The sequence below is a fragment of the Mustela erminea genome, chromosome 1, assembly GCF_009829155.1.
Source record: "Mustela erminea isolate mMusErm1 chromosome 1, mMusErm1.Pri, whole genome shotgun sequence".
Classification (NCBI taxonomy): Eukaryota; Metazoa; Chordata; class Mammalia; order Carnivora; family Mustelidae; genus Mustela; species Mustela erminea.
In genome coordinates, this window is record NC_045614.1 from 46,775,017 (window position 1) to 46,802,402 (window position 27,386).

General features: G+C 39.0%; 1 protein-coding gene across 2 annotated transcripts in view; it reads right to left on the reverse strand.

Moving 5' to 3' along the window:
• SUMF1 (sulfatase modifying factor 1) overlaps positions 1-27,386 on the reverse strand; it is a 106,553-nt gene that overhangs the window by 77,699 nt on the left and 1,468 nt on the right. For both annotated transcript variants that reach the window (XM_032325731.1, XM_032325722.1), the window contains exons 2-3: positions 10,046-10,219; positions 5,899-5,973 (exon numbers count right to left, since the gene is read on the reverse strand). In XM_032325731.1, coding sequence (XP_032181622.1) covers positions 5,899-5,973; positions 10,046-10,219 — 249 coding nt within the window. The remainder of the gene's footprint in view (positions 1-5,898; positions 5,974-10,045; positions 10,220-27,386) is intronic.

The window sequence follows — 27,386 nt, forward strand, 5'->3', positions numbered from 1 at the left end:
CTCTCTCTCTCTCTCTCTCTCAAATAAATAAATACATCTTAAAAAAGGAGGGGGCATCCAGAACCAGATTACCTACAAAGGAACAGAAACAGACTGTATATGAATGGCAACAAGAGAAGACAGAAAGCAGTGAAATCATCCTTTCAGTGTGCAGAGAAAACATACTGCCAACCTTAAGTTTTTACTAGGTGAAAATATCTTTTAATAATAATACACAATTAAAGATATTTTTAAACAATTAATAACAAGAACATTTACTACCTAAAGATGTCCTGTAGTCAAAAGATACATTCTGTCTGAGATGCAGAAAGGAAGGCAGAGATAGTAGTAATGATAGCAGCAACCAAATAAGGTTTAGACAGAAATGGATTAATAACTAAGCACTGGAGGAAGAGAACAAATTAGAATGAAATAGTGGGTATCAGAAATACAGAAGTTGGATGGGGATGATTCCAGCAAGGTCCTAGTATTAAGGGACTAAAATTTGGACTTGAAATGTGAGCATTAAAATACATAGTTAAACTAGTAAATGAAGAGACATACAGTATCTAACTTCTAAGGAGATAAGTCAAGTTAGAATAAGAAAGAAATGGAAAAATATGCAAGAAATTGAAGAAAAAAGAAGAGAAAAAACATAAAGACAAAGCAAAGAATAAAATGGAAGAAATAAAGCCAAGTATATCAGTAATCATAATAAACTATACATAAACACAAATAAACTATCTCTTGACTGAAAGACAAAAACTGTCAGAATGGACTTTCTAAAAACAGTCATATACTCTTTACAAGAGATATACCTAGAAACATAAAGATATAGAAAGACTGAAAATGAAGAGATGAAAAAGTATGTATTAGACAAAAGAAAGCTTATACACCCACATAGATAATAAAAAATAGATCTGAAGATAAAACATATTAGACAAAAGGAGAATCCCTATATGTCAAAATTCAACAGGAAAGACATACTTCCACACTTACACAGTTACACTTCCAAGCTTAACAGCAAAGTTTTGAAAGATACAAAGCAAAAACGAACAGAATCACTAAGAGAAACGATAATGGACATTAGAAAATATTAAGATACAAGCAATTACAAATGTATTACAAAACTTGTGGAACTAAAGAGATCATTTAGAAAGAAATCCGTAGACCAAAATGCTTAAAAAAGATGGCCCCAAACATTCAAAACGAAGCATCGAACTTGAGAAGTCCAAAAGAAAAAAAGCAGCAAAGAAGTGACTTTTCTCAAAACCAGCTGGTGAGCGGCTGAGTGGAGATTTAAAACCAGGTCTCCTTCACTCAAAGGCTGTGATCTTTTCCTCATGGCTTTTCTGAATAAACAAGCCCCCAAATCAATTTGAGAAAAAAAGTCTTGGTAAAAATGAAAATTCTTCAAGCTGAACTGAGGTTGTCCAAGGAAATGGTGGTTAAGCTACCAGAAAAGTAAAACTTCTAACATCAAAAATGAGGCTGAGCAATTTATCCACCAGGCACATGTTTTGAGTTATTTTAATTTACTTTTCCTACATACTAGAACTTGCCTTTCTGAAGAGTTTCTGGCTTGGCTTATATTATTTAACTTAGTAAAGCTTTTCTAAAAATTATTTTTGAGGTATGACCTCAGAATCTCGCTGGGCCCCAAGGCATTTGTCATCACAATCCATGTGCATTTAGGTAACTGAATCACATCCTTACTAGCGGCTCTCTTTCTAGCTTGGAGTCTTCACCCACTGGTGATTATGTAAGAGACCATCAGGCTGCATTATTTCCTGCCTTTTGTCCTGGTCCAGCACCATCCAAATAACGCTGCAGCCAGCATTTACTTGGGCAGGATATGGCTGTCCCAAAACTGTTTTTTACTTAAACAAAAAAGAAGAAGAAGATGATGATGAGTTGGTAATTCTGATTCCTCACGGAAATTGGTTTTCAGTTAAAAAGAACTTCTCAAAATAACCTAGCCTCCTCTTTTATCAAGGACACCTATTCAAAAATTTGTTTCATTAAAGTGTTAGCAAATTCAGAAAGTGTCAAACCACAAACCAAGAGATAATCATTGCTTCTCAGGCTCCCACCAAGAGCAACTGTTTTCTCCCCACCTCATGGCCATCCCTCATGTCAAAGATTTATGAGCTATTTTAATAATATACTTATTAAAATGAAGTATACTTTTAAAATATTAAATGTTTTAAACACTACCTTTATTTCAACAATAGGTTATCTTGAGTAAAATACCAATACTCCAAGACAAAAACAACACAGCAACCAAAATAAGCCTTCATCCTTTCTAGGATTTAATAGCTATATACCTTTTAAGATTAATTAAAATTAATTAGGCATTCAAATAATAATCACAACGAAGAAAATTTCAGCATGCACATAAGCTCTGTTTTAAACCATTAAATTCACACAGTTTCAGATATTTTTGTCAGCAAACCCTAAAAGCCAGTTCAATGTCTTGCCTTAGATCTTTAAAATTAAAAAAAAAACAAAAACAAAAAAAAAACTACCTAAGATGATAGCCACAGTAGCACCGTTTTTGGATCTTGCCAAATGTATGCATAAAACCAGACAGAATAACTGAATAACAACATCAAAAACCTAAGAACAATGTGCACAGCCAATGCCATTATCTGAGGTCTTGCCATTGGGCTCAAACTGGAGTCTGATCAGGCCTGTGGATCCAGCTACCAGTTTGCAAGAAATGCAGAGAACAGGGAAAACAGGTGAGCTGCAGCAGGAAAGTCCATAGGTTAATCACCCTGGATTCTTCCAGAGATAAATTGTTAGGGATAGAAAAATCGGGGAGGAGGATGGCGCAATGGAAAGGTTAAAAGAGTTTTTGTTTTGTTTTTCTTTTCTAAGATTTTCTTATTTATTTCACAGCAAGATAGAGAGAGCCAGAGAGCACAAGCAAGGGGAATGGCAGAGGGAGAGGGAGAGCAGTCTCCCTGCTGAGCAAGGATCCCAACATGGGGCTTGATCCCAGGACCTGGGATGATGATCTAAGCTTTAAGCAGAGGCTTAACTGACTAAGCCACCCAGATGCCCTAAAAGAGTCTTGAAAAAGACACAAATTTACCCTTAAATGGATAGGATTAAACCACAGCCTTGGGATGTACACCTGGTGATAATACTATAAAGAAATTCAGGGAAGGATTTACTTTAAAGCAGGATAATGGCAACTCTAGGAAAAGAAAAGGGCAATAAGGCTGTGGCTCATGGAGGGGCTTACTGGGGCAGGCAGAGAAATTCTAATTCCTGACTTAGGTGATGGTTACAAGCATGTTCACCTCAGGATAACTCAGTAAGCTAAACATTTCCTTTGTGTGGTTTTCTGTATGTGTGTTGTTTTTTGTTTTGTTTTGTTTTGTTTTATGGAAAATTTGTATCACTGGTATAACCTGTCACCAAAAGATTCATGACATTTAAAATAATTTACATTTACTTAAAAGTTATATGAAACTTTTAAAAAATAATTATATGAAAATAAACAATATTACAAAATAATTGCATGGAAGTAAACAATGTTACTAAATTCTAGTTAGCTACTGTAGCCTGGGGAAGGTTCCAAGGCCGATTTTGTCTGTTTAACAGGAGACTAACAAGTGCTGCTGAGTGTTATTGACATGCTCCGCCTGAAATGAGACTCTGTCCTGACTTACACAGGTCTTGAAAGAGATCTGAAAAGGGAGTAATGTTTTCACTCCGTGATTCAGGATTATTTTAGGTTTTGCCACATACTACCTGAACTCATCTCCTGTTTCACTTCAAGTCTTCTCCTGGACCATCCCTGTCTTGTGCTTCTGGAAACACCGGGTTAATAAAAGGACTGGTAGTGGTGCCTGGGTGGTTCAGTCGGTTAAGTGGTTAAGCACCTGCCTTGGGCTCAGGCTGTGATCCCAGGGTCTGGGGACTCCCTGAGATGGAGCTCCTGTTGGTCTCCCTGCTCAGCGGGGAGCCTGTTTCTCCCTCTCCCTCTGCCCCTGCCCCTGCTCATGCTCTCTCTCTCTCTCTCTCTCTCTCTCTCAAATAAGTAAATAAAATATTAAAAAAAAAGGTGTGATGCATGCGGGTATGTCAGACCTAAGAAGGGATTGAAAAACAAAAACTTAGCATTCTCAAATCATCAACAGATGCATTTTATTCATTCCAGCCCTTTCTAAACACACTTAAAAGGTTTGCTTTTCCATTATGAGCATTTAAGCAAGAGATGAGCACTAGGCTCCTGTGAGAACTACTTGTTATCGTCCTGGTTACAAGCACACACACTTCGCTGGGTACTTACAGGGCACCCTCAGAGCCTAGCAATAATCTGCCTTTGCCTTTATGCCTAATGTGCTTGGAGGTTCTCGAGTGACAAGAGGCCCTGTATCCGAAAGAGCAAATTACAAAAATGAGTACAAAGGCCCTCCGTCAGCTGAACTCTGTATCTTAAAACAAGGCACCACATCCTGAGCTGCTGGCTCATCAACACTAGGCCAATGTGACCTCAAAGCCCCTTAAAAAAAAAAAAAAAAAGGTGTATCGGATTATATAATAAAATAAAAACTTGTAATGAGCAAAAAAACCCTCAAATAGCTCAGTCGTGTTTTAAAAACATTTATGTAAAATACATATAATAAAATGGCCTGATTCTCCTGTAAATGAATCGAGAGCAAGTCTGGTTGTATCTCCTCTCTCCCTGACCACCTTGGCTACAATCATTTGAAGAGAAAGAAAAACAGGAGCCGGACGGTTTCATTTTTCTGGCACTGCTGCTTACGAGAGAGAAGAACAAGAACAGTGAGGCCAACACATAAAGACCAAGCTCAGGCAACTGAAAGGGAACTTGTGTAACAAAGGAAGATTAGGGTTGAATTCCTGTCTTCAATCTCTGTATCTTAATCAGTCTCCCTTGAAAGGAAGGCTGACCCCATTTCCTCTCTTCTCTTACTACCTCCAGCCTCTTCTGCATTTCCTTCCCTCTTTGTTTTTTTGAACCCTCAAACTCCTAGCTTACCCACAATTTTTTGTTTTTCCACCTCTTTTTTTTTTAATATTTTATTTATTTATTTGACAGACAGAGATCACAAGTAGGCAGAGAGGCAGGCAGAGAGAGAAAGGAGGAAGCAGGCTCCCTGCTGAGCAGAGAGCCCGATGTGGGTCTCGATCCCAGGACCCTGGGATCATGACCTGAGCTGAAAGCAGAGGCTTAACCCACTGAGCCACCCATGCACCCTATTTTCCACCTCTTTATGAGACTTGTATGTAAACAAATTCTTGAACATACGGAAATCCAAAGTTCCGCTCACCACAAAGGTGCTTATGGAAGCTCAGTCCACTGCTTCCATGACTCCTGAGAAAAACACACCTAATTCACATTCCCTAGATCCTCTTTGTTAAAGCAGGTATACCCTGGGTAGTCAGGCCAGCTCCCAGGCTCACCTTCCTATGAATATCCAGAGCAAGTTCCCTTTCATGAATGCTTCTCCAACTGTAGGAATTCATGAATAAGTTTAAATAGGAAACTCTCCACACTCACGCCTGATGAGATCAAGACTTACAGAAGTTAAAGAAAATTCACATTTAACCCTCCATTCTAAAATGACTACAAGTGAAGAAACCCAGAAATGTCCAGAGCTCAGCTAAGCCCTCCGTAGCAACAAAATGTGTGACTCAGGTACAGAAGACAGAAACTCAAGTCAGACCTGACACTTTCAGCTCCATCCTGGACTTGTGTCATTTTCCTCAAGGCATGGGGCCCTGACCCACAGACCTGCTTTTGTGGGCCCATCTGGAGCAGGACTGGTGAGGGGCTAGGGGGCTGAGGAGTTGTGGCCCTTATGGCTTCGAGTTTTAACCCAGCCCCTTTCCAACAAACAGCAGAGAAATATGAGAGCCTGGTTGGACATTACTTACTGCCTGCTGGATATCAGTCTTCACTTGCTCACTCAACATGCCTTCAAAGACAAAGGAGTCACCAAACTTCTCGGCCTGAAAGGAAAGAAGGAAATAAAAATCCAGAATGGTTGTAGCAACGTGTTTCACATGGAGAGTTTTCTCTGTGTGTAAAAGTGATTCTTCTAGTCCAAATGAATTTTAGTTATTCTTATGACTTCCCAGAGGATTCGGAAATGACTTAAAAGCATCTGGCTTCCTATTAAAACAGGTTAATATCAATCACTTACAGAGATCACGGTCTTTTCAGGCTCATTTAGCTGATAAGAATGCAGACTGGAAGAGATTAGCTTTTGAGAATGTGATTGCTCTTGTTGATGGAAACACATCTCCACAAGTATTTCAAATGACTTGGAAAATAACAGTATTCTTTACAGGTCAGTTTACATAACCAACCTTTGTCCTTTGCTCTGCTTCTGCAATCTAGCTAAAAGAATTGAATGACATTGTTGGCTGATATTCTGATAGATTCTGGCTCCCCAAAGGGATCAACTGTGTTTATAAATCTCAAGTGGCCAATTGAAGCAACAGATGGAAATCTGTATTTTTATTATTTTCATTTAACATTACTGCCTCGAGTCCTCATCTATCTCATTTTATCTGTTGCATCGACCTCATACTGCAAAGGCCAACATTAACCCTTTCATCTCCATGATTCTATTCTTCTAGTTTCCCTCCTCTTTCTAACCTCTTACTCATCTCCTGGAATACAGGGCTCTTCTTCTAGCCCCTAGAATGCTGTTGCTCCCTAGTGCTCTGCCCTGCTTCTTCTTTCTCTTCACCAGTGGCTCTCAGGCTTTGTGCAGCGGAGATCACCTGGCCAGCTTACCAAACTATACGTTACTGCTCCGCAACCCCAGAATTTCTGATTGTGGAGGTCCAGGATGAGGCCAAAGAACCTGCACATGTCAACAGCTCAGCTGGTGACTGGTGGTCCAAGAGATCACACTTTGAGATACACTGACCTACTGACAGACAACCTCCTTCAATCTCACTGCTATAATGACCAGCAGCATGCACTTCAAATGACCGTCCCATCTCCACCTCCATCCAGGCCAGTCCTGTCCTCACTAGATGATACGAACTGCTTACTGGATTCCTGTAGTTCAGGCCTTACAAAAACACCTCGAACTCCTTTCCCTGATCAGAGCTTCTCATCTTCTCTTCACCCCTGCTCTTCTTCCTCTTTCCTTTGTGGGAAAGTGCCTTAGCACCCAAACCATCCCTTCATACAATGAACAAGTTCCAAACATGTTGCTCTGTTTGGGCAGCCTGAGTGTGAACTAAATGACAGAGATACAAGGTCAGTATTAGGTAAGCACAGTCCCTGTCTTAATAAGCACTTACATGTGGGGGCACAGACAAAACTCAAGTCAAAGAAAGGATGGAAGAAAATACTTATAACTTTACTTGACCTTGTAAGGTAAAGAGTATCAAGAAAAGCCTCTTTTTGGGCACCTGGGTGGCTCGGTGGGTTAAGCCGCTGCCTTCAGCTCAGGTCATCTCAGGGTCCTGGGATCAAGCCCCGCATAGGGCTCTCTGCTCAGCAGGGGGCCTGCTTCCCTCTCTCTCTCTCTCTCTCTCTCTCTCTCTCTCTCTGCCTGCCTTTCTGTCTACTTGTGAGCTCTCTCTGTCAAGTGAATAAATAAAATCTTTAAAAAAAAAAAAAAAAGAAAAAAAAAGAAAAGCCTCTTTTCAATAGTGTGAGGAGAAGAGGTCCCCTTGAGAAGGGGCCACTCAGCTGCAAGGACTCAGAATGAGAAGGGATCAGCCACAGTAAAAGGGAGATGCGCATGGGGAGAAGGAAATTCCAAGCAGGGCAGGGATGTGAGCAGAGACCTCGAGCTGGAAAAGAACGCTGAGTTTTCAAGGAATCGAAACAAGACCAGCTGGGCTTGAACATGGTAAGTGGAGTATAATATAAAATAAAGTTGGAGAGATAGAAAAAAACTGTGAAGTATACTAAAAATATGAAACATTTATCCAAAGTAGGAGTTCTTAACACTTTTTGTACCCTGAACCCTCCAGGCACAATGGTGAAGCTTCGAGGCCTCCTTCTCAGAATGAAATGTTTAAATGTTTAAATACATAAATAAATGTTTTCTTTTACGAAGAAAACCAGTTATCTCAAAATAGTAACAAATTTATAGTATAGCAATATATACATGCTCTTTATTAATATATTAAATAAGACCTAGTGGAAGGTCTCAAAATTATCATTTCTAAAGGAAGGATGAATGCAAACAATATTTCAAGATATCTACAATAACAATAACAGGACAAAAGTGTTTGTGATTTCTACTGGTGACAAAGTTATAAATACTGCTACTGTTACTGTCATCTGTCTCCTAACTGAAGGAAACGCCATCCTTGAGTGAAAGGGTAGTAAAAAGCCAGATGTCGTTCCTCCCCATCCATACTCCTGAATGCCCTAAATTCTGTTTATTCTGTCTTCTTTACGAAGAACCCTAGTCTGAGGGAAGCTTGTCTTCTCACTTAAGTAGACTACCTAGGAGACTGACCTAAAAGGATCCTATGAAACAAAAAGAAGAGGGTCTTCTGCTTACTATAAACAGGTACAAAAGAGAAAACTGCTTTGTATATTTTAGGAAATTCCGAAGAAATGTGATGCTGCAAAAACCAAATTTGAACACATTTTTGCTTTCAGCAATTACTTTTTTATTTAAAAGGAAAAAAATGTCCTTTTGGGGAGCTGGGTGGGGGGAAATAAAACAAGGATTCCACAAACTGAAGGCAAAGGTAAAGTCCTTTGGTGAGAGAAAAATGACAAGCCTACAAAACAGTGTATTTTATCTTACTCTATTTTATTTTATTTTAAAGATTTTATTTATTTTATTTGACAGACAGAGATCACAAGCAGGCAGAGGCAGGCACAGAGAGAGGAAGGAAAGCAGGCTTCCCACTGAGCAGAGAGCCCGATGCGGGGTTTGATCCCAGGACCCCGGGATCATGACCTGAGCCAAAGGCAGAGGCTTTAGCCCACTGAGCCACCCAGGCGCCCCTCTTATTTTATTTTTTAAAGATTTTATTTCTTTGACAGAGAGAGACACAGCAAGAGAAGGAACACAAGCAGGGGGAGTGGGAGAGGGAGAAGTAGGCCTCCAGCTGAGCAGGGAGCCCAATGCGGGGCTTGATCCCAGGACCCCAGGATCATGACCCAAGCCAAAGGCAGACGCTCAATGACTGAGCCACCCAGGCACCCCCAAAACAGTATATTTTAGACACTTAAAGAAAGTTTCATAAACTAAAAAGCCCCCTTCTTCTTACTCCCTTTTAGAAGAAACATCAAAAAAAAAAAAAAAAAGGAAGAAGAAGAAGAAGAAGAAACATCCATTTGCAGAACCTTGCTTTGGGATTCAGTGACAAGAGAATAACTTGGAATTGCTACAGGAGAGTTTATGAGTTGTCAGGCATTAAAATAAAACCACAGGAGTGCCTGGATAGCTTAGTCAATTGGGTATCTGAATCTTGATTTCAGCTCAGGTCATAATCTCAGAGTCATGAGATCAAGTCCCACATCAGGCTCTGCACTGGGCGTGGAACCTGCTTAAGATTCTCTTGCTCCCTCTCCCTCTCAACCCCCACCAACCACACGTTCATTCTCTCTCTCTCTCTCTCTCTCTAAAACAAAAGAATTAAAAAAAAAACCACAAAATTTGAAAAGCTATACTTTTCCATCTATTGCTTAAGGAAATATGTAATGCTTCCTGAACAACCAAAGTGCAATTTTTAGAGAGGAAAAAGTGGCCTTACTTTAGATCCTATCTGCTATGTCAAAAAGCCTAAGAAGACAGTGGCACTCTCTGTGCATTGATATTACAGCATAATGGTTAGAAAAGAGACCCTGGCATCTCACTAGCCAGGCTTGAATCCCAGCTCCACCACTAGCCAGCTCGGCAACTCAGGGCAAGTATCTTTTCTAATCCTCAGTTTGCTACCTGAAAAATAACCAGCCTCCTGGGGTTGCTATGAGAACTGGATGAAACATATATAAGCTGCAGAGCACAGTACTGGGCACATAATAAAAAAAATGGTTAATCAACATTAGAAAAGAACAAGTTCTCCCTTCCCATCCCAACCCTATTACCTCTGTCAAATAGCCAGTTGAGTTCACAAACTTCTCAAATTCAGCATTACTGACTTCATAGGCATCCATGTAAAAGGCATCGATAGCAACTCTCCTGGCAGGTGCTTCCCCATCTTGCTTTATCTGAGGATCATCTGTGCCCATTGTAAACACTCCGGCGGGGATGAGGACCATCTGCAGCGAAAGGGAAGACGGAGAGTCATGCCGTCACAGCCAAAGTGGACCTGTTTCAAGGACAGAGTGCCTAGCACACAGTAAGCACCCAAAAGTTATTACATACCCACCAGAGAAATCACTGCACAACCAGTAAAATCACTCCACACACCCAAGAAAGGGAAGGATTAGTCTCAAAAAGAAATGAGAATTCTTGCTATGCCTGGTGGGCTCAGTTGGAAGAGCATGTGACTCTTGATCTATGGGTCACAAGTTCAAGACCCACATTGTGTGTAGAGATAAATAAATATTAAAAAGGAAGGAAGGAAGGAAAGAAGGATGGAAGGAAGGGAGGGAAGAGGGAAAGAAGGAAGGGCGGGCTCGCTCCTGGGTTGCTCAAACTGTTAAGCATCTGCCTTTGGCTCAGGTCAAGATCTTGGGCTCCTGAGATCAAGCCCCATATTAGGCTCCCTGCACAGTGAGGAGCCTGCTTCTCCCTCTCCCCTTGCTGCTTCCCTTGCTTGTGCTTTCTCTTGCTCTCGCTCCTATTAAATAAATAAATAAAATCTTAAAAAAAAGAAAAGAAAGAAATTAAAATCCTCTTGGCAAGTAGTTCTTTAGTCCAAACTCTACTTGATACATGCCATGGAAACAGGTCTGGAACAACAGTCACCAAGCTGCTGATGGCTCGAGTACAAAGGCAAGGAGATATTCTACTTCTTTATACATTTGAGTATGTTTTTCCTTTAATATGATCTCATTTATTGTAATTTCTCGTTGAATTACTTTTAAAATCAAATGCAAAAATGCCATATGTAATATTCCTAAAAACCACTGAGTGAATGTGCATCTCCAGTAAAACAGAAAATACTTAAATCACTGAAATAGAATATCTAAAAAGTTTAATAAGGGACCATGTCTTATTCTTATTATGTCCTTGTCCTTAACTGAGTCCTTATTAAAACTCTAACTGCAATTACTTTGCTCCTATATACTGTCTCACATAAACTCTAAACTCTAAGAGACCATTGGATTGCCTTGTTCATATCTGTATTTCCAGCACTAAATATAGTGCCTAGGATTGCACCAAAAATATTCAGTTAAGAAATGTAGGCCTATGCTCAACATCATGACTTGTTAGGGAAATGTAAGTAAAAACTAAAAAGAGATTCTACTTCATGCCCACTAGCATGGCTATAACCCAAAACATGGACAATAACAAGTGTTGACAAGGGATTGGAACCTTCATACATTGCTGGTAAGAATGTAAAACGATGCAGCTGCTTTAGAAAACAGTCTCTTGGTTCTTCAAAAATCTAAATAAAGCATCACCATATGATACAATTTTATTCCTACATATATATCCAAGATAAATGAAAACAAACATCCATGAAAAAAACTTCTTCAAATGTTCATAGCGTAATATTCAGAATAGTCAAAAAGCGGAAACTCAAAAGTCCATCAAATGACAGAGAAACAAAATGTGGTATATCCACTAAATGAAATATTATTCAGCCATAAAAAGGAATGAATTAACAATACATATTACGATATGGATGAACCTTGAAAACATTATGCTAAGTGAAATAATCTACTCATAAAAGGCCACATATTATATGAGTCCATTCATAGGAAATGCCCAGAACAGATAAATCCAAGGAGACATAAAGTAGATTAGTGGTTGCCAGGGCTTGGAGGGGAAAAAAAATGAGGAATGACTGCTAATGGATATAGGGTTTTGGGGGCGGGTGATGGAATGCTCTGGAATTACTGATGATGGTTGTGACACCTTGTGAATGAGCTGGGAAACACTGAGTTGTTCAAGTTATAAGGCTGAATTTTATGTTATGTCATTCTATCTTAATTTTTTTAAAAAAGAACACAATCATACCATCTGTAGACACAGTATCTTACTTTCTAATCAGCTGAGTGAAAAAACAATTCATTGACCTCCCAGCAGCATAAGAATTGTGAAGCCTCTAATCTATAAAATAAGGGTTCAAATTGAGGAAGGAAAAAAAGAAAGCCAAAGAGACAAAACTAGTTGGAATAAAAAGAAAGAATGTGACTTATCAATAACAGCAGAAGACCTAGAAAAACAAGATTAAAAGAAACAGAAAGTAGCAATCAACAATCACTGAATCCTATTTCCATTGCTTCCATTACTAGTAACTGTCTTTAATTCTATGCATCTATTTCCCAATGAAAATGGAGCTCTTTTTCTATGACATATGGGTAATAAATGTCTTATTATTTGTTCAATGTATTACTATTACTCTAAGAAATCGTGTTTGACTACTCCTGTTCCCTAATCCCAGCATTACAGAGGTCACTCCATCTTGCTGGATCCCTCCCCTCCTTCTATTCCCAGAAACCTGCAAGAGCCTCAAACCAGTCACCCTGACTCCAGTCTCATCCTTTCACATCCCTCCTTGCTCCTCTGTTAGCCATTTATCTTCTATTCAGTGATTCATTCAACAAATATTTAAGTACCTACAGAACTTTCTGAAATGTCAGCCCTTGGAATCCAATGTAACTTATTACAACTTTGTTTTTAACAGAAAAAGACTGGCAATAAACTAAATGCCCATCAGTAGTGGAAAGGTTAAATAAATTGTGGGCTATCCACACAACAGAAAATTAAACAGCCATAAGAAAAGGAAATTTATGACATTTATAAATATAGAGTAAACACTTATAAAAGCTAGTATGAATGTTCAAAGACAAAAGTAGTGAAAACAACTCATTACAAGAATTAGTTAAGGGATAAGTTAGATGAAAAGATATATAAAGAAATATCAAAAACATGAAACATGGCAGCAGGGAGTAAAAATATTAAGCCTTAGAATGCAATCAAACCTAAATTATCTACATAAAAGTGGGCTGTTACAGATATAAAATGTTATGTGTAAACCTCATGGTAATCACAAAGGGAAAACCTATAGTAAATATACAAAGGATAAAGGAAAAGGAATATAAGCATATCACTAAAAAAGCCATCAAATCACAAAGAAGGAGAGCAAGAGAATAAAAGATGAACAGAAAGACATAACCAAAAAAGCCAGAAAATAGTGAACAAAATGGCAGTAAGTACATACCTATCAATAATTATTTGAAATGTAAATGGACTAAGTTCTCCAATCAAAAGACAGAGAGTGGCTGAATAAATTAAAAACAAGACCCATCTTTATGTAGTCTACTAGACGCTAACCTGAAATACAAGGACACACAGAGACTGAAAGTGAAGGAAAGCAGAAAGATACTCCATGAAAATGGAAACCAATAGGAAGCTGGTGTAGCTATACTTATATCAGACAAAACCAACTTTAAAATAGAGACTACAGGGACGCCTGGGTGGCTCAGAGGGTTAAGCCTCTGCCTTTGGCTCAGGTCATGATCTCAAGGTCCTGGGATGGAGAACCACATGAGGCTCTCTGCTCAGCGGGGAGCCTGCTTCTCTCTCTCTCTCTGCCTGCCTCTCTGCCTACTTCTGATCTCTGTCTGTCAAATAAATAAATAAAATCTTTAAAAAAAATGAAAAAATTAAAAAATTAAATAGAGACAACAATAAAAACAAGGAGAACTACATAATGATAAAGGGACCAACCCAACAAAAGGATTTAACATTTGGAAAAATTTATGTAGCCGATATAGGAGCACCTAAATAAGTAAACCAATATTTCCCTAGAGGGAAAAACAGACAGCAACACAATAATAACGGGGGACTTCATATCCCATTTACATCAATGGATAGATCACCCAGACATAAAATCAACAAAGAAAGAGCAACCTTAAACAACATGTTAGACCAGATGAACTTAACAGACATATACAGAACAACCCAACCAAAAGCAAAAGAAATACATATTCTTCTCAAATGCACACAGAACAGTCTCCAGGACAGATCACATGTTAGACCACAAAACAAGTCTTAATAAATTTAAGAGGACTGAAATCATATCAAGCATCTTTTCCAAGCACAAAAGATATGAAACTAGAAATCAATTCCACAAAGAAAATAGGAAAATTCACAGATAGAGGAAAAGTAAACAATTTGCCACCAATCAATCAAGAAATCAAAGAAGAAATTAAAAAAAAATTAATACAATGAGACAAACAAAAATGGAAATAAATCAAAATTTATGGGATGCGGCAAATAAATTCTAAGAGAAATTCAGAGCATTAAACACCTATCTTAAGAAACTGGTTCTCGGGGCGCCTGGGTGGCTCAGTGGGTTAAAGCCTCTGCCTTCGGCTCAGGTCATGATCTCAGGGTCCTGGGATCGAGCCCCGCATCGGCCTCTCTGTTCAGCGGGAAGCCTGCTTCTACCTCTCTCTCTGCCTGCCTCTCTGCCTACTTGTGATCTCTATCTGTCAAATGAATAAATAAAATCTTTAAAAAAAAAAAAAAAGAAAAAGAAACTGGTTCTCTGGGGCACCTGGGTGGCTCAGTGGGTTAAAGCCTCTGCCTTAGGCTCGGGTCATGATCCCAGGGTCCTGGGATCGAGCCCCGAATCAGGCTCCCTGCTCAGCAGAAGCTTGCTTCTCCCTCTCCCACTCCCCCTGCTTGTGTTCTCTCTCTCACTGTGTCTCTCTGTGTCAAATAAATAAATAAAATCTTTTTAAAAAATTAACTCAAAATGGATTAAAGACAATCTGAGGGTTTTGAAGGGGCGGGAGGTGGGAGGTTGGGGGAACCAGGTGGTGGGTATTGAGGAGGGCACGAATTGCATGGAGCACTGGGTGTGGTGCAAAAACAATGAATTCTGTTACACTGAAAAGAAATTTTTTAAAAATGGATTAAAGACTTGAACATAAGACCTGAAATCATAAAATTTCATAAGCAGTAAGCTCCTTAACACAGGCACTGGTGATGATATTTTGAACCCAACACCAAAAGTAATAAAATAAAAAATGAGCAAATGGGGCTATACCAAACTAAAAATCTTCTATACAGCAAAGGAAACTATCATCAAAATAAAAAGGCAACCTAAGGAATGGTAGACATTTTTTGCAAAACATGTATCTGATGAGGAGTTAATATTCACAGTGTATAAAGAACTCATGGAACTCAACAGCAAAAGAACCAAAAACAAAAAACAACTCTGATTAACAAATGGGCAGAAGATCTGAACAGACATTTTTCCAAAGAAAACATACAGATAGTCAAAAGGTACATGGAAGGATGCACAACATCATTATTATCACAGAAATGCAAATCAAAACCACAATGAGATAGCACCTCACACCTGTCAGAATGGCTATTATCAATATGCCCCAAATCTGTTACAGTGGCTACTATCAATAAAACAAGAAGTAACAAGTGTTGGCAAGAATGTGGTTAAGAGAAACCCATGTGTACTGTTAGTGGAAATGTAAATTAGGGCAACCACAATGGAATCCAGTATGGAGGCTCCTCAATAAGTTAAAAAATATTATTTAAAAAACTACCACATAATTCAGCAATTTCACTTCTGGGTACTTACCCAAAGATAACTAAAATACTAGTACAAAACACTAGTACACTAGTACAAAAACACTAGTACAAAACACTAGTCTTTTTCTTTTTAAGATTTTTTTTTTTAATTTAACAGAGAGAGATTACAAGTAGGCAGAGAGGCAGGCAGAGGGGGGTGGGGGGGGAGCAGGCTCCCTGCTGAGCAGAGAGCCCGATGCAGGGGCTCGATCCGAGGACCCTAAGATCATGACCTGAGCCAAAGGCAGAGGCTTAACCCACTGAGCCACCCAGGCGCCCCACAAAACACTAGTTTGCACTAGCACCTCAATGTTCAATGTAGCACGATTGACAAAAGCCAAGCCATGAAAACATCCTAAGTGTCCATGAATGGATGAACAGATGAAGAAATTGTGGTATGGGGACGCCTGGGTGGCTCAGCTGGTTAAGTGTCTGCCTTCAGCTCAGGTCATGATCCTGGGGTCCTGGTATCGAGCCCTGTGTTGGGCTCCCTGAACAACAGGGAATCTGCTTCTCCCTTTCCCTCTACCCCTCCCCACCTCATAATAAATAAGATGTTTATTTATCTTATCTCCCTCTAATAAATAAGATATTTTTTTAATTGCGGTATGTATGTAAGTATGTATATATGTGTGTATAAATATATGTCCTTTTAAATCATATGCATCATATATATATCATTCAATCATAAGAAAGAATGAAGTCTTGCCATTTACAACATGGATGGACTTTGAGGGCATTATGCTAATGAATAAGTCAGAGAAGACAAACAACGGTAGATCTCTGTTCTATGTGGAATCTAAACAGACAAAAACCAAGCTCATAGATACAAAGAACAGATTGGTGGGACGCCTGGGTGGCTCAGTTGGTTAAGCAGCTGCCTTCGGCTCAGGTCATGATCCCAGCGTCCTGGGATCGAATCCCACATCGGGCTCCTTGCTCGGCAGGGAGTCTGCTTCTCCCTCTGCCTCTGCCTGCCATTCTGTCTGCCTGTGTTCGCTCTCTCTCCCTCTCTCTCTCTCTGACAAATAAATTAAAAAAAAAAATTAAAAAAAAAAAAAAAAAACAAACAAACAAAGAACAGATTGGTGGTTGCCACAGGCAGGGGTGGGGAAGAGGAAGAGGTTAAAAAAAAAAAAAAAGTGGTAGGGCACCTGGGTGACTCAGTTGGTTAAGCGGCTGCCTTTGGTTCAGGTCATTATCCCAGAGTCCTGGGATTGAGTCCCACATCTGGCTCTTTGCTCAGCAGGGAGCCTGCTTCTCCGCTACCTGCCACTTCCCCTCTCTCTGTGTCAAAGAAATAAATAAAGTCTTTAAAAAAATTTTTTTAAAAACTGATCAATTACATATTAAAAAGAAATTTTTTTAATAAAAAATATTTTTTTAAAAGACTGGTCAGCTCCAGAAAGGCATGGCTTTTTATTTCTCTAAAAAATACCGTGTGGGCGCCTGGGTGGCTCAGTGGGTTAAGCCGCTGCCTTCGGCTCAGGTCATGATCTCAGGGTCCTGGGATCGAGTCCCGCGTCGGGTTCTCTGCTCCGCGGGGAGCCTGCTTCCTCCTCTCTCTCTCTCTGCCTGCCTCTCTGCCTACTTGTGATCTCTCTGTGTCAAATGAATAAATAAAATCTTTAAAAAAAAAAAAATAAATAAAAAATAAAAAATAAAAAATACCGTGTACTTTTTGTCAGTTCTATAAGGAATCAGGTGGAGACCCGAGTTAACCAGTACAATATTTCAAATTTATTCTAGTGATGTTTTTAGTGCATCTTATAGATTACTGCTTGGACAATTCAGAGCATAAGGCTGTTTTTGTTATCGGTCTTGTTTTACGAGGAGAATGGAAACAACTTTACCACACCATCTAAAACCTAAAATCTTTTTTAGTTATAACATATTTTAAAAATTGTTAAATATATTGCTTAATAAACTGTAAGCTAAAGATCCTTGTAACCCCCCTCCATGAAAATATCTTGTTAGTCACTCCAAAAGCCCTTCCTATGCCCATCTTGAACACAAATCCTCCCCCTCACCAAAGAGAAAAACCACTGTCCCAACTTCTAACTTATTTTTAAGATATAATGGATTATAAGACATTATATTAGTTCCAGGTATACAACATAATTCAATATTTATATATTTTATGAAATGATCAACACAAGCCTAGTCAACATTCACTACCACAGTTAAACTGTTTTCTTGTGATAAGAACTTTTTTTATTATTAACATAAATTGTATTATTTGTTTCAGGGGTACAGGTCCATGATTCATCAATCTTATACAATACAAAGCGCTCACCACCACACATACCCTCCCCAATGCTGTGATAAGAGCTTTTAAGATCTCTTTTAGCAACTTTCAAATATATAATATTATTAACTACAGTCACCACACTGTACTATCCTGACTTTTATATATTGTTACCTTATTTTATTTGCACTTTTATTTAACTCTGCATCCTTAAACATTATAGTATTTTTTATTTTTTCAGTGTTCCAATATTCATTATTTATGCACCACACCCAGTGCTCCATGCAATACGTGCCCTCCATAATACCTACCACCAGGTTCACCTAATCCCCCGTCCCCTCTCCTCAAAACCCTGTTTGTTTCTCAGAGTCCACAGCCTCTCATGCTTCATCTCCACTTCCGATTTCCCCCAACTCACATTTCCTTTCCTTCTCCCAATGTCATTATAGTTGTTATGGTTTTTCTTTTTTTGTAAAATATGGCATTTAAGAATCTTAATCTATAGGTTCCCCCATTACCTCTTTTTTCCCTTGCAATTTATCTATTGAAGAAACTGGGTCATTTGTCCAAGAGAGAATCCCACAGTCAAGATTTTTGTTAACTGCAACTTTATAATGTAGTTTATCATTATCCCCTGTCCTCTGTACCTCCTGAAAATTGATAGCTGAATCTGGAGGCTTTATCAGATTCAGGTTTGGTTTGGGGGGAGTAAGGCTCCTCTGTAGATGGGGAGGTCTTCCTCATCAAGAAGCATGGAAAGTATGGGTTACTCTCTTCTGATGCGTTACTCTCTTCTGATGCTAGCAGCCATCAAAGTTCAATTCATCATGGGTTGCAAAATGATATTAGAACTCTATCACATCTTCATTTATTGCTGAAATGCTTCTATAGAGAAACTTCTCCTACTCAGTTATTTAGCTACTAAGTGGTATATTCATGGGAAAGGCAAGATAAATTCTTGACTCTTTCCCCTTATTTACCAGCTTTCAAAAAAAAAGAGCCAGTTCCCAAGAATAATCCCAAGATGACGAAAACAAAACAAAACAGAACAAAAAATAAAAATAAAACTGGGAAAGGGGTCAGGCTGTGCACTATCTCCATATCTGGCAAAACACTGGATCTGCAAATAGTGTTACCAAACCAAAGGAAAGGTATTAATACAAGGCAAGGTCTGATGAGACTATTCTTACTAGAACAATGCTGCCCTTCATAATCCCCAGTCACTGTGGTCGCTAACCAGTATCAGGACTCCCAGAATTCCATAAGCCCTCAAGATCTTTCCAACAAGTCATAATATGCTCAAATTAGCAAGAAGGAATTCATGGTAGTTGCCTTCAGTCCACTTCATTGGATGCAGCATTCAGAATTCACAGCAGGGGGAACTAGCATCAGAAGCAGATAAATCAGGGGACAGAGCCTGTGTACATTACCAGAAATGTCAGTGATTGGAAAACTTCTTCTTTTATGATATAACCAATTCCATGTCTGGATTTATCTAAATCTTGAAAATCTCTTTCCAGTATTATGCTAAATCTTCTTTGCCATCACACATTAAATAGTAAGAGATTATAAAACTAAAATAGATCATTTGTGACTTAGGCAAATAGATTTCACTGAACTTCTTGAGATAGAAACCAAAACTACAAAGAGCTGGAGTGAGAAGGGGGAAGTGGAAGTAGTTGGTGAAACAGGAGAGAAATTACCTGCTAATTTGAGGGAGTGGCCAATCTCAGAGAAAGTTTTTTTTTTTTTTTAAAGAGAGCAAGGGTGGGGAGGGGTAAAGGGAGGGAGGGAGAGAATTTTAAGGACGCTCCACACCCAGCTCAGGGCCCAAGCCGGGCTTGATCTCACAACCTTGAGATCACGACCTGAGCTAAAATCAAGAGTCAGAGGCCCAACCAACTGAGCCAGCCAGAAGCCCTTCAGAGAATGTTTTAAAAGGCAGTGGAACCCAGTGTGTTTTTTGATGAATTGGGGGGAGGGGGATTAAACAGCCATAAGAAAGGAAAGAGATTGAAAACAAGAAAAAAGACACTTGTTGGGGCACCTGGGTGGCTCAGTGGGTGAGCCTCTGAGCCGAGCCTCTGCCTCTGGCTCAGGGCATGGTCCCAGGGTCTTGGGATTGAGACCGGCATCGGGCTCTCTGCTCAGCGGGGAGGCTGCTTCCTCCTCTCTCTCTCTCTGTCTCTGCCTGCCTCTTTGCCTACTTGTGATCTCTGTCAAATAAATAAATAAAATATTTTTAAGAAGAAAAGAAAAAAGACAGTTGTAATAAATTAATATGGAGAGAGATTGCCAAGTCAAAGAGCTAAAAAGACCAAAGCAAGGTGTACCATAATAAGCAAGGCTTGCTATCCTTTATGTGAAAAGGAGGTGGAGGAAGAATACAGATTCACCTATTTTTGTATTTGCTTCTATTTGCAGAACAGAGCTCTGGGAAGACATATAGGAAACTCGTGTAGTGGTTATTTGAGAGGAAGGCTATCAGGTCAGTAAAAATTTTTCACTATACACCCTTCTCTAATTTTTTTTCTAAACCATATAAGGATACTGTCTGTTCAAAAAATAAACAGCAAAATAAAGTGTCAATCTGATCATACCACTTACTTACTTAGATTCCTTAGGCATCCCTGTCACCTTTCAGGGTAAAATAAAATATCTAACCACCAAAGCCTAATCTCTCACCGTCTCCCTCACCACATGTTCCACCTACACTTTGTCTGTAAATAATCAATATTCAAGATCCCCTCTTCCAGGCCTTTACTGCCTGCATGTCTGTCCTCTGGCTGGATCATATGCCCCTAACGTGGGTTCCTCTAATAAATACCTCTATCCATCCTAACATGACACACACATATTTTAATGATGGGTTTTCACTTCCTTAGATCCTAGGCTCTTTGGGAATCACAAATAGAGTTTTCATTTCTATATTCCCAAGACTTGGCATGGTGCATAGTTCAGTGTAGACACTAAAAAAACAAACAAAAAAAAACAAAAACAAAAAAAACCATTGACTGATTGAGTGAGATCATGAATACGATGAGAAATTTGCCACATGAGTTATTCATAATTGCAAAAATTCTTATTCTAACAGTCCCAGACATGGATAGCATGTTTGCATTGTAGTGAAACCTGTTTAAAAGACTCTGTGCGAGGACTGAACTAGGTTCACACATTATTCTGATTATCCTCCAAATGTCTGAGACAAAGGGTTCCTCAGTCCTTAGAAGTCAGAATTTTAAGCAGCTCTGCAGAGAAGCAGAAACATAGAAGACTTCAGACAAAAGCTTCAAGTGTAGTTTTAACATGATTATGAAAATGATCTAATCCAAGGTTTCATAAAGGACTTAAAGCTAAAAAAAAAAGCTTGCCAGCAGCAGACAAGTAGGTCCTACTCTGAGAACAGGTGTTCAGTCCTTGGCATAAAGACAAGACATACAGAAAACTGTGCCCATTGTGCCTAATGAAGTTTTACAATCGCCTCATTTTTTCCATCCTTTTCTCCCTCAAGGTGAGTACCAGCAATGCTAATACAATCACAACTTCCATTGTGAACTCCTGGCCTACTTTTTTTTTTTTTCTTTCTTCTTCTTTCCTTACCTTCAGAGATAACCAACACTGAATAAGTCAAGTTTCCATTCTGGAGGCTATAGATAAAAATACCTTGCATTGTTCTGAGTGGATCATAATTTCCAATTTACACGAATGAAATGAAGTTTTCTGTCCTGCAAATATAAAATGTTGTCCTAGTGAAACCCAGAGTATCAGCTGTTTCACCTACAAGACTGAACCAAATAATAAGAACGACTTGAATCAAGTCTTTACTGAAGTTCCAGAGTCAAACAATCCATTCCTTCTTGAAAGTTAAAATCCCCTTTGCTACACCAGTCTGTGCCATTGCCACTCAAGTCAAAAATACGTAAGTCAAAGTGACTCTATTGCCATTAGAACCGTATTTGGGGGGCACCTGGGTGGCTCAGTGGGTTAAGCGTCCAACTTGTAAGCTCACCTCAGGTCATGATCTCATGGGTCATGGGATCAGCAGGGAGTCAGCTTGGGATTCTCTTTCCTTCTGCTGCTCCTTCTCCCAACAGAGAGTGCTCTCGCCAACACCCCCCCCAAAAATAAATGAATAAATCTTTAAAAAAAAAAAAAAGATATGTAGATATTTGGGCTACACATTCTAGGCAGGTACAGTGGGCATCTATTCCTGGTGCCCACCCAGCCCTTCCTCCTTCCTGTTCTTATCAGAACTGACACCCCTTTGAAAACCACGTGTTCAACTCTCTAAATGGCTCAAGTAGAGCTGGTGACTCTACTCCACCTCCCATGACTCAGGCATGGCCAACTGTGGCATTCTTTTGACAAAAGAGATGTTATTAGGGATAGGCCTATGACCCAGTTGAAGTTAATCTTAAATCTCTGGCTGGAGCTGGAGAAAAGGAACACTCTCTCTTCCAGCTACTTCCTTGGTAAAAAGAGACACTGCCTGAAAATGGAGCAAACATGGAGAAAGAAAAACCTAGGAGACAGACAAAGAGGAAGACCTGTCCAAGGCCCTCAAACGTGGTATCTGGGGCTGTATCTACTCTCAAACTTCCCCACTCTGAGAGTCCATAAATGTCTCCTCTCCTAGTTTTTTTCTGCTTAAGCCAGTTTTGTGTTTTCTTTCACTCACTACTGTGATGTTTTTGTCTTATATACAAAAATGAAATAAACTTACACAAATACTTTTGTGTAGCTCTTCTCCTTTTTCCTTCTTTTCTCTCTTAAATCTAAGATAATACATTAAAGGCTCAGAAGAAAGTGGGGTGAACAAGAGAATCATCTTCTTTGGATCTGTCCATAAACTGCTGCCTGGGCTGTCTGCACAAGGCTTACCCATCGAAACCATTCTCCTATTCTAGGGCCTGCAGAGACAGATGCTAATTGTAGATGGAACAGCATTAAAGTTCCTTCAAGCCCTAGGATTTATGATTCTATTAAGCCTCAGCAGCCTTACCTGTAAAGAGGGGAATAATATCTTTTACTGGATTCTTAGGAGGATAAGATACAGCAAAAGAATTTTACAAAGGTTTCTTTAGAAAGTACCGGATATTCTTTGTTCCCACAGCAGTTTCTTATATTGTATCCACCAAAAAAAGGTAACAGATCATTCAAGAAATTGTTACAGAATGTCTAAAATGTGTAGGACACTGGGCAAGTGTGGGGAGGGGATGGATATAGAGATTTATAAAAGTCTAAAAATGCTTCCCATGTAGAATATCAAACAGCTACACATATAACAGGAAAGAAAACATGCAAGTTGCCCTCAGACAACAATAAAATGTTGTGGGAATTTAGAAACAAGGAAAACCACTTCTTCGAGGAAAGGTTTCATGGAAGAGATGGCATTCAGTTCAGTCGGGCCTTGACACTTGGGTAAGCATTACCTAATCTGAAACATTCTCAGATAGGAATTTAGGACTGAAATTACCCATACATACAGAGATGGTACATACAATTGAAGCATCCCATGATTCTAAATGCCCTTCAAGCAACTGTTTTCAAAGATTCATGGAAATCAAAACATTTTGCCACCTTGTACAAAATAACCTGTGCAGAAACTGCTAGGATAATTTTCCCATTGAGAATTTTATATATATATCTAATATATATATATATATATATATATATATATATGCACACACATACATACACACACACACACATACATACATACACTAGAAGGAACTTGAGTAAAATTTTAAAACATCTAAACTGCTTCCCATACATTTTTTACTGCTGTAACTTTCCAGTGAAACTGTAAATTCTTGAGGGTAAAGCCCAATGCTATTTATTTCTTTGTGTACCTCATCTTGCCAAGTGCTCATTAAATGAATTAAAATACAAAAAAAGACTCACAGTTGAAAAGTGTTACATTAAAAAGTGTGAAAAGTGTCACCCCCAGAAACCTTAAATTACTAACATTTCCCAGAACACATCATGCACTTGTACAATACTTTGTTTGTGCTCATGCTATTCCCATTCTTGGAATGTCCTTCAATCTGTCCTTCTATCCCTAGCTTCTGAAAATGTCTCCTTCAAGCCCTAGCTCTAATGTGACCTTTTCTTTGAACCACTTCCTAATTTATACAGGACAAATGAATCATTTTTTCCTCTCCAAGTGCTTTGTTCAACTCCTCCTGTAGTACCATCATTATGGAAAAATGATCCTCATAGGTGATTGTGCATGGAGGGGAAGGGAGACGGGGAGAGAGAGACAGAGAGAGAGGAAGACAGAGGAAGGAGAGAGAGGAAGGGAGTAAGGAAGGGAGAGACACATACCATGAGAGAACATACGCCTACCAGAAGGTAGATGGCAAATGTCTTGAGGGAAGAGCATATGTCTTTTTTTCTCTTCCTTATATCCAAGACATAGGACAGTGCTATAATATTTGTATACCAAATAAACATGGGTTATACTAAGCTAAATAAACAGAAAACAAAAAAAAATAGATTTCATACAACCCCAATCCAAATCTCAGAAAGTTATTTTATGGATATCAACAAACTGATTCAATGCATATATAAATAGACAAAAGACCCAGAATGGCCAAGACAATACTTGAGGGGAAAAAAACGATGTTAGAGGACTGATGCTACAACTTGAAGAGTTACTGTAAAGTTAACATAATCAAGACAGTGTGCTGGTGAAAAAACTAAAAGATCAGTGAAACAGCGCAGAGAGCCCAGAAAAAGACCTCCATAAATATGATCAACTGATCTTCAACACAAGGGTGCTTAGGCAATAGAGTGGAACAAAGACCGCCTCTTCAACAAATGATGCCAAAACAAAATGGATATCTACATATAAAAATAGTAATAATAATAATAGACACTGAACTTCCACCCTTCACAAAAATTAACTCAAAATGGATCAGACCTAAATATAAAATGCAAAATGGTATAACAGATAACATAGGAGGAGACCCAGATGACAAGGGGTATGGTGATGACTTTTTACAAACAACATCAAAAGCAACAACCACAAAAGAAATTGCTAAGCAAGGTTTAATTAAAATAAAAAATTTCTGCTCGTGAAAAGAGAATGTCAAGAGAATGAGGAGACAAGTCAGACTGAGAGAAATTTGCAGATGAGACATCTGATAAAGGACTGTTACCCAAAACAAAGAACTCTCGAAATTCAATAGTAAGAAACCAAAACAGTTTGATTTAAAATGGGCCAAAGAGGGACGCCTGGGTGTCTCAGTTGGTTAAGCGGCTGCCTTCGGCTCAGATCATGATCCCAGCGTCCTGGGATAGAGTCCCACATCGGGCTCCTTGCTCGGCCTCTGCCTGCCTTTCTGTCTGCTTGTGCTCACTCGCTCTCTCTTCCTCTATCCCTGAAAAATTAATAAATAAAATCTTTAAAAAATAAAAAATAAAATAAAATGGGCCAAAGACCTTAACAGATACCTCACCAAAGATACACAGATGGCAAAGATGCTCATTGTATATCAAGCAAAAAATGCAAACTAAAACAACAGTGAGATACCACTACACACCTTAGAATGGCCAAAATCTGGAACAGTGACAACAGCAAATGCTGGTGATGGTGTGGAGCAACAGGAACTCTCATACATTTCTAGTAGGAATGCAAAATGGTAAAACTGCTTTGGAAGACAGTTTTGCAGTTTGCAGACAGTTTTGCAGTTTCTTAAAAAACTGAGCATACTCTTGCCGTATGTTACAGCAATTGTGTCCCTTGGTATTTATGAAAATATCTGATACTTATCCAAATACCCATATGCAAATCTGCACACAGGTGATTACAGCAGCTTTATTCCTATCTGCCAAAACTTAGAAACAAGCAGGATACCCTTCAGTAGGTGAGCAGATAAATAAACCGTGGCACATCCAGACAATGGATATTATTCAGAACTAAAAAGAAACTAGCAGGTAAGCTATTAAAAGCCATGGAAGAATCTTAAGTGCCTATTACCAAGGAAAGAAGGGGTGCCTGGTTGGCTCAGTTGGTTAAGCACCTGACTCTTGATTTCCACTCAGGTCATGATCTCAGGGTTGTGAGATCAGCCATGCTTCAGGCACCATGCTGAACAGGGAGTCTGCCCCTCCTCCAGCAATCACATGTGTCTCTCTCTCCAAAATAAATAAATTATTAAAAAAAAAAAAAAAACAAGGAAGCCTGGGTGGCTCAGTGGGTTAAGCCACTGCCTTCGGCTTGGGTCATGATCTCAGGGTCCTGGGATCGAATCCTGCATTGGGCTCTCTACTCAGTGGGGAGCCTGCTTCCCCCCCTCTCTCTGCCTGCCTCTCTGCCTACGTGTGATATCTGTCAAATAAATACATAAATAACGTTAAAAAAAAAAAAACAACAGATCAGACATTGTTAGTGGGGACCAAGGGGAGGAATGAAGAGAGGGACACAAAGGACTTTTAGGGGAATGAAAATACTATACTATATGGTATTATAAGGATGGCTATACATCATTGTACACTTGTCCAAACTCACAGAATGTACACCAAGAGTGAAACTTAAGGAAAACTATGGACTTTGGTAATTACGATGCATTAATATAGACTCATCAACAGTAACAAATGTACTATTCTGGTGGAATGTATTGACAATGGTGGAGACTGCATTGTGTGGGGACAGGAGTATTATGGGAGATTTCTGTACCTTCCTCTACATTTCGTTGTGAACCTAAAAATCCTCTAAAAATTAAGTCTTAAAAAAAAGAAGAAAAAAAATTTTTTTAAGATTTAAGGAAAAAAGCACTATCACTACAACCATGCACCTCTCCTGTAATATTGAACTTCCTGAAATCAGAATAAATGTCTAATGTCAGAATTAGAACAAAGTCATCTACACATGAACCAAAAAACTTAAAACCAAGAAAATCCTTTTATGAAGTCTTTTGTCTTGACAACAAAGCTACTTGGGGTTCAGTCATTAAGTTGAGTCCTTGAAGGCTTGTGATCTGTGTTCTCAGCAACTGCTAGTTTACTGATAGCATGGGATGCCTCCAAACATAGAAAGTGCATTCAAGTGAAAATGAGCACAAAATAAAAACATATAAGGAAGGAAGGAAGGGGGGGTGGGAGAAAGGAAGAAAATGCAAAAACTGGTCAAAATGACCCATACAATACCTAGTCTAGACACAAAACCACTCTGAAGAAATGGACAAAATGTGTATCTTATCAATGTAATTAAAAAGATACTGGCACCATCATCTCATTTTGAAATCAAAAGGTAGAGCATTTAAAATGCAGAATGTTCTGTACTGGCCAGAAGGTTCTAGGGAAAAATTTGATACAGATCAATGTGTAAATGCAATAAGACATTCACCCTGTTAGTTACCAAGTACCTAAACAAGACACAGGGCTTTTTTCTTTTGAAGTAAGGACATGATTATCCAATATCACAAAAGGTAGAAAGGAATTAAAATCATGTACGGTCA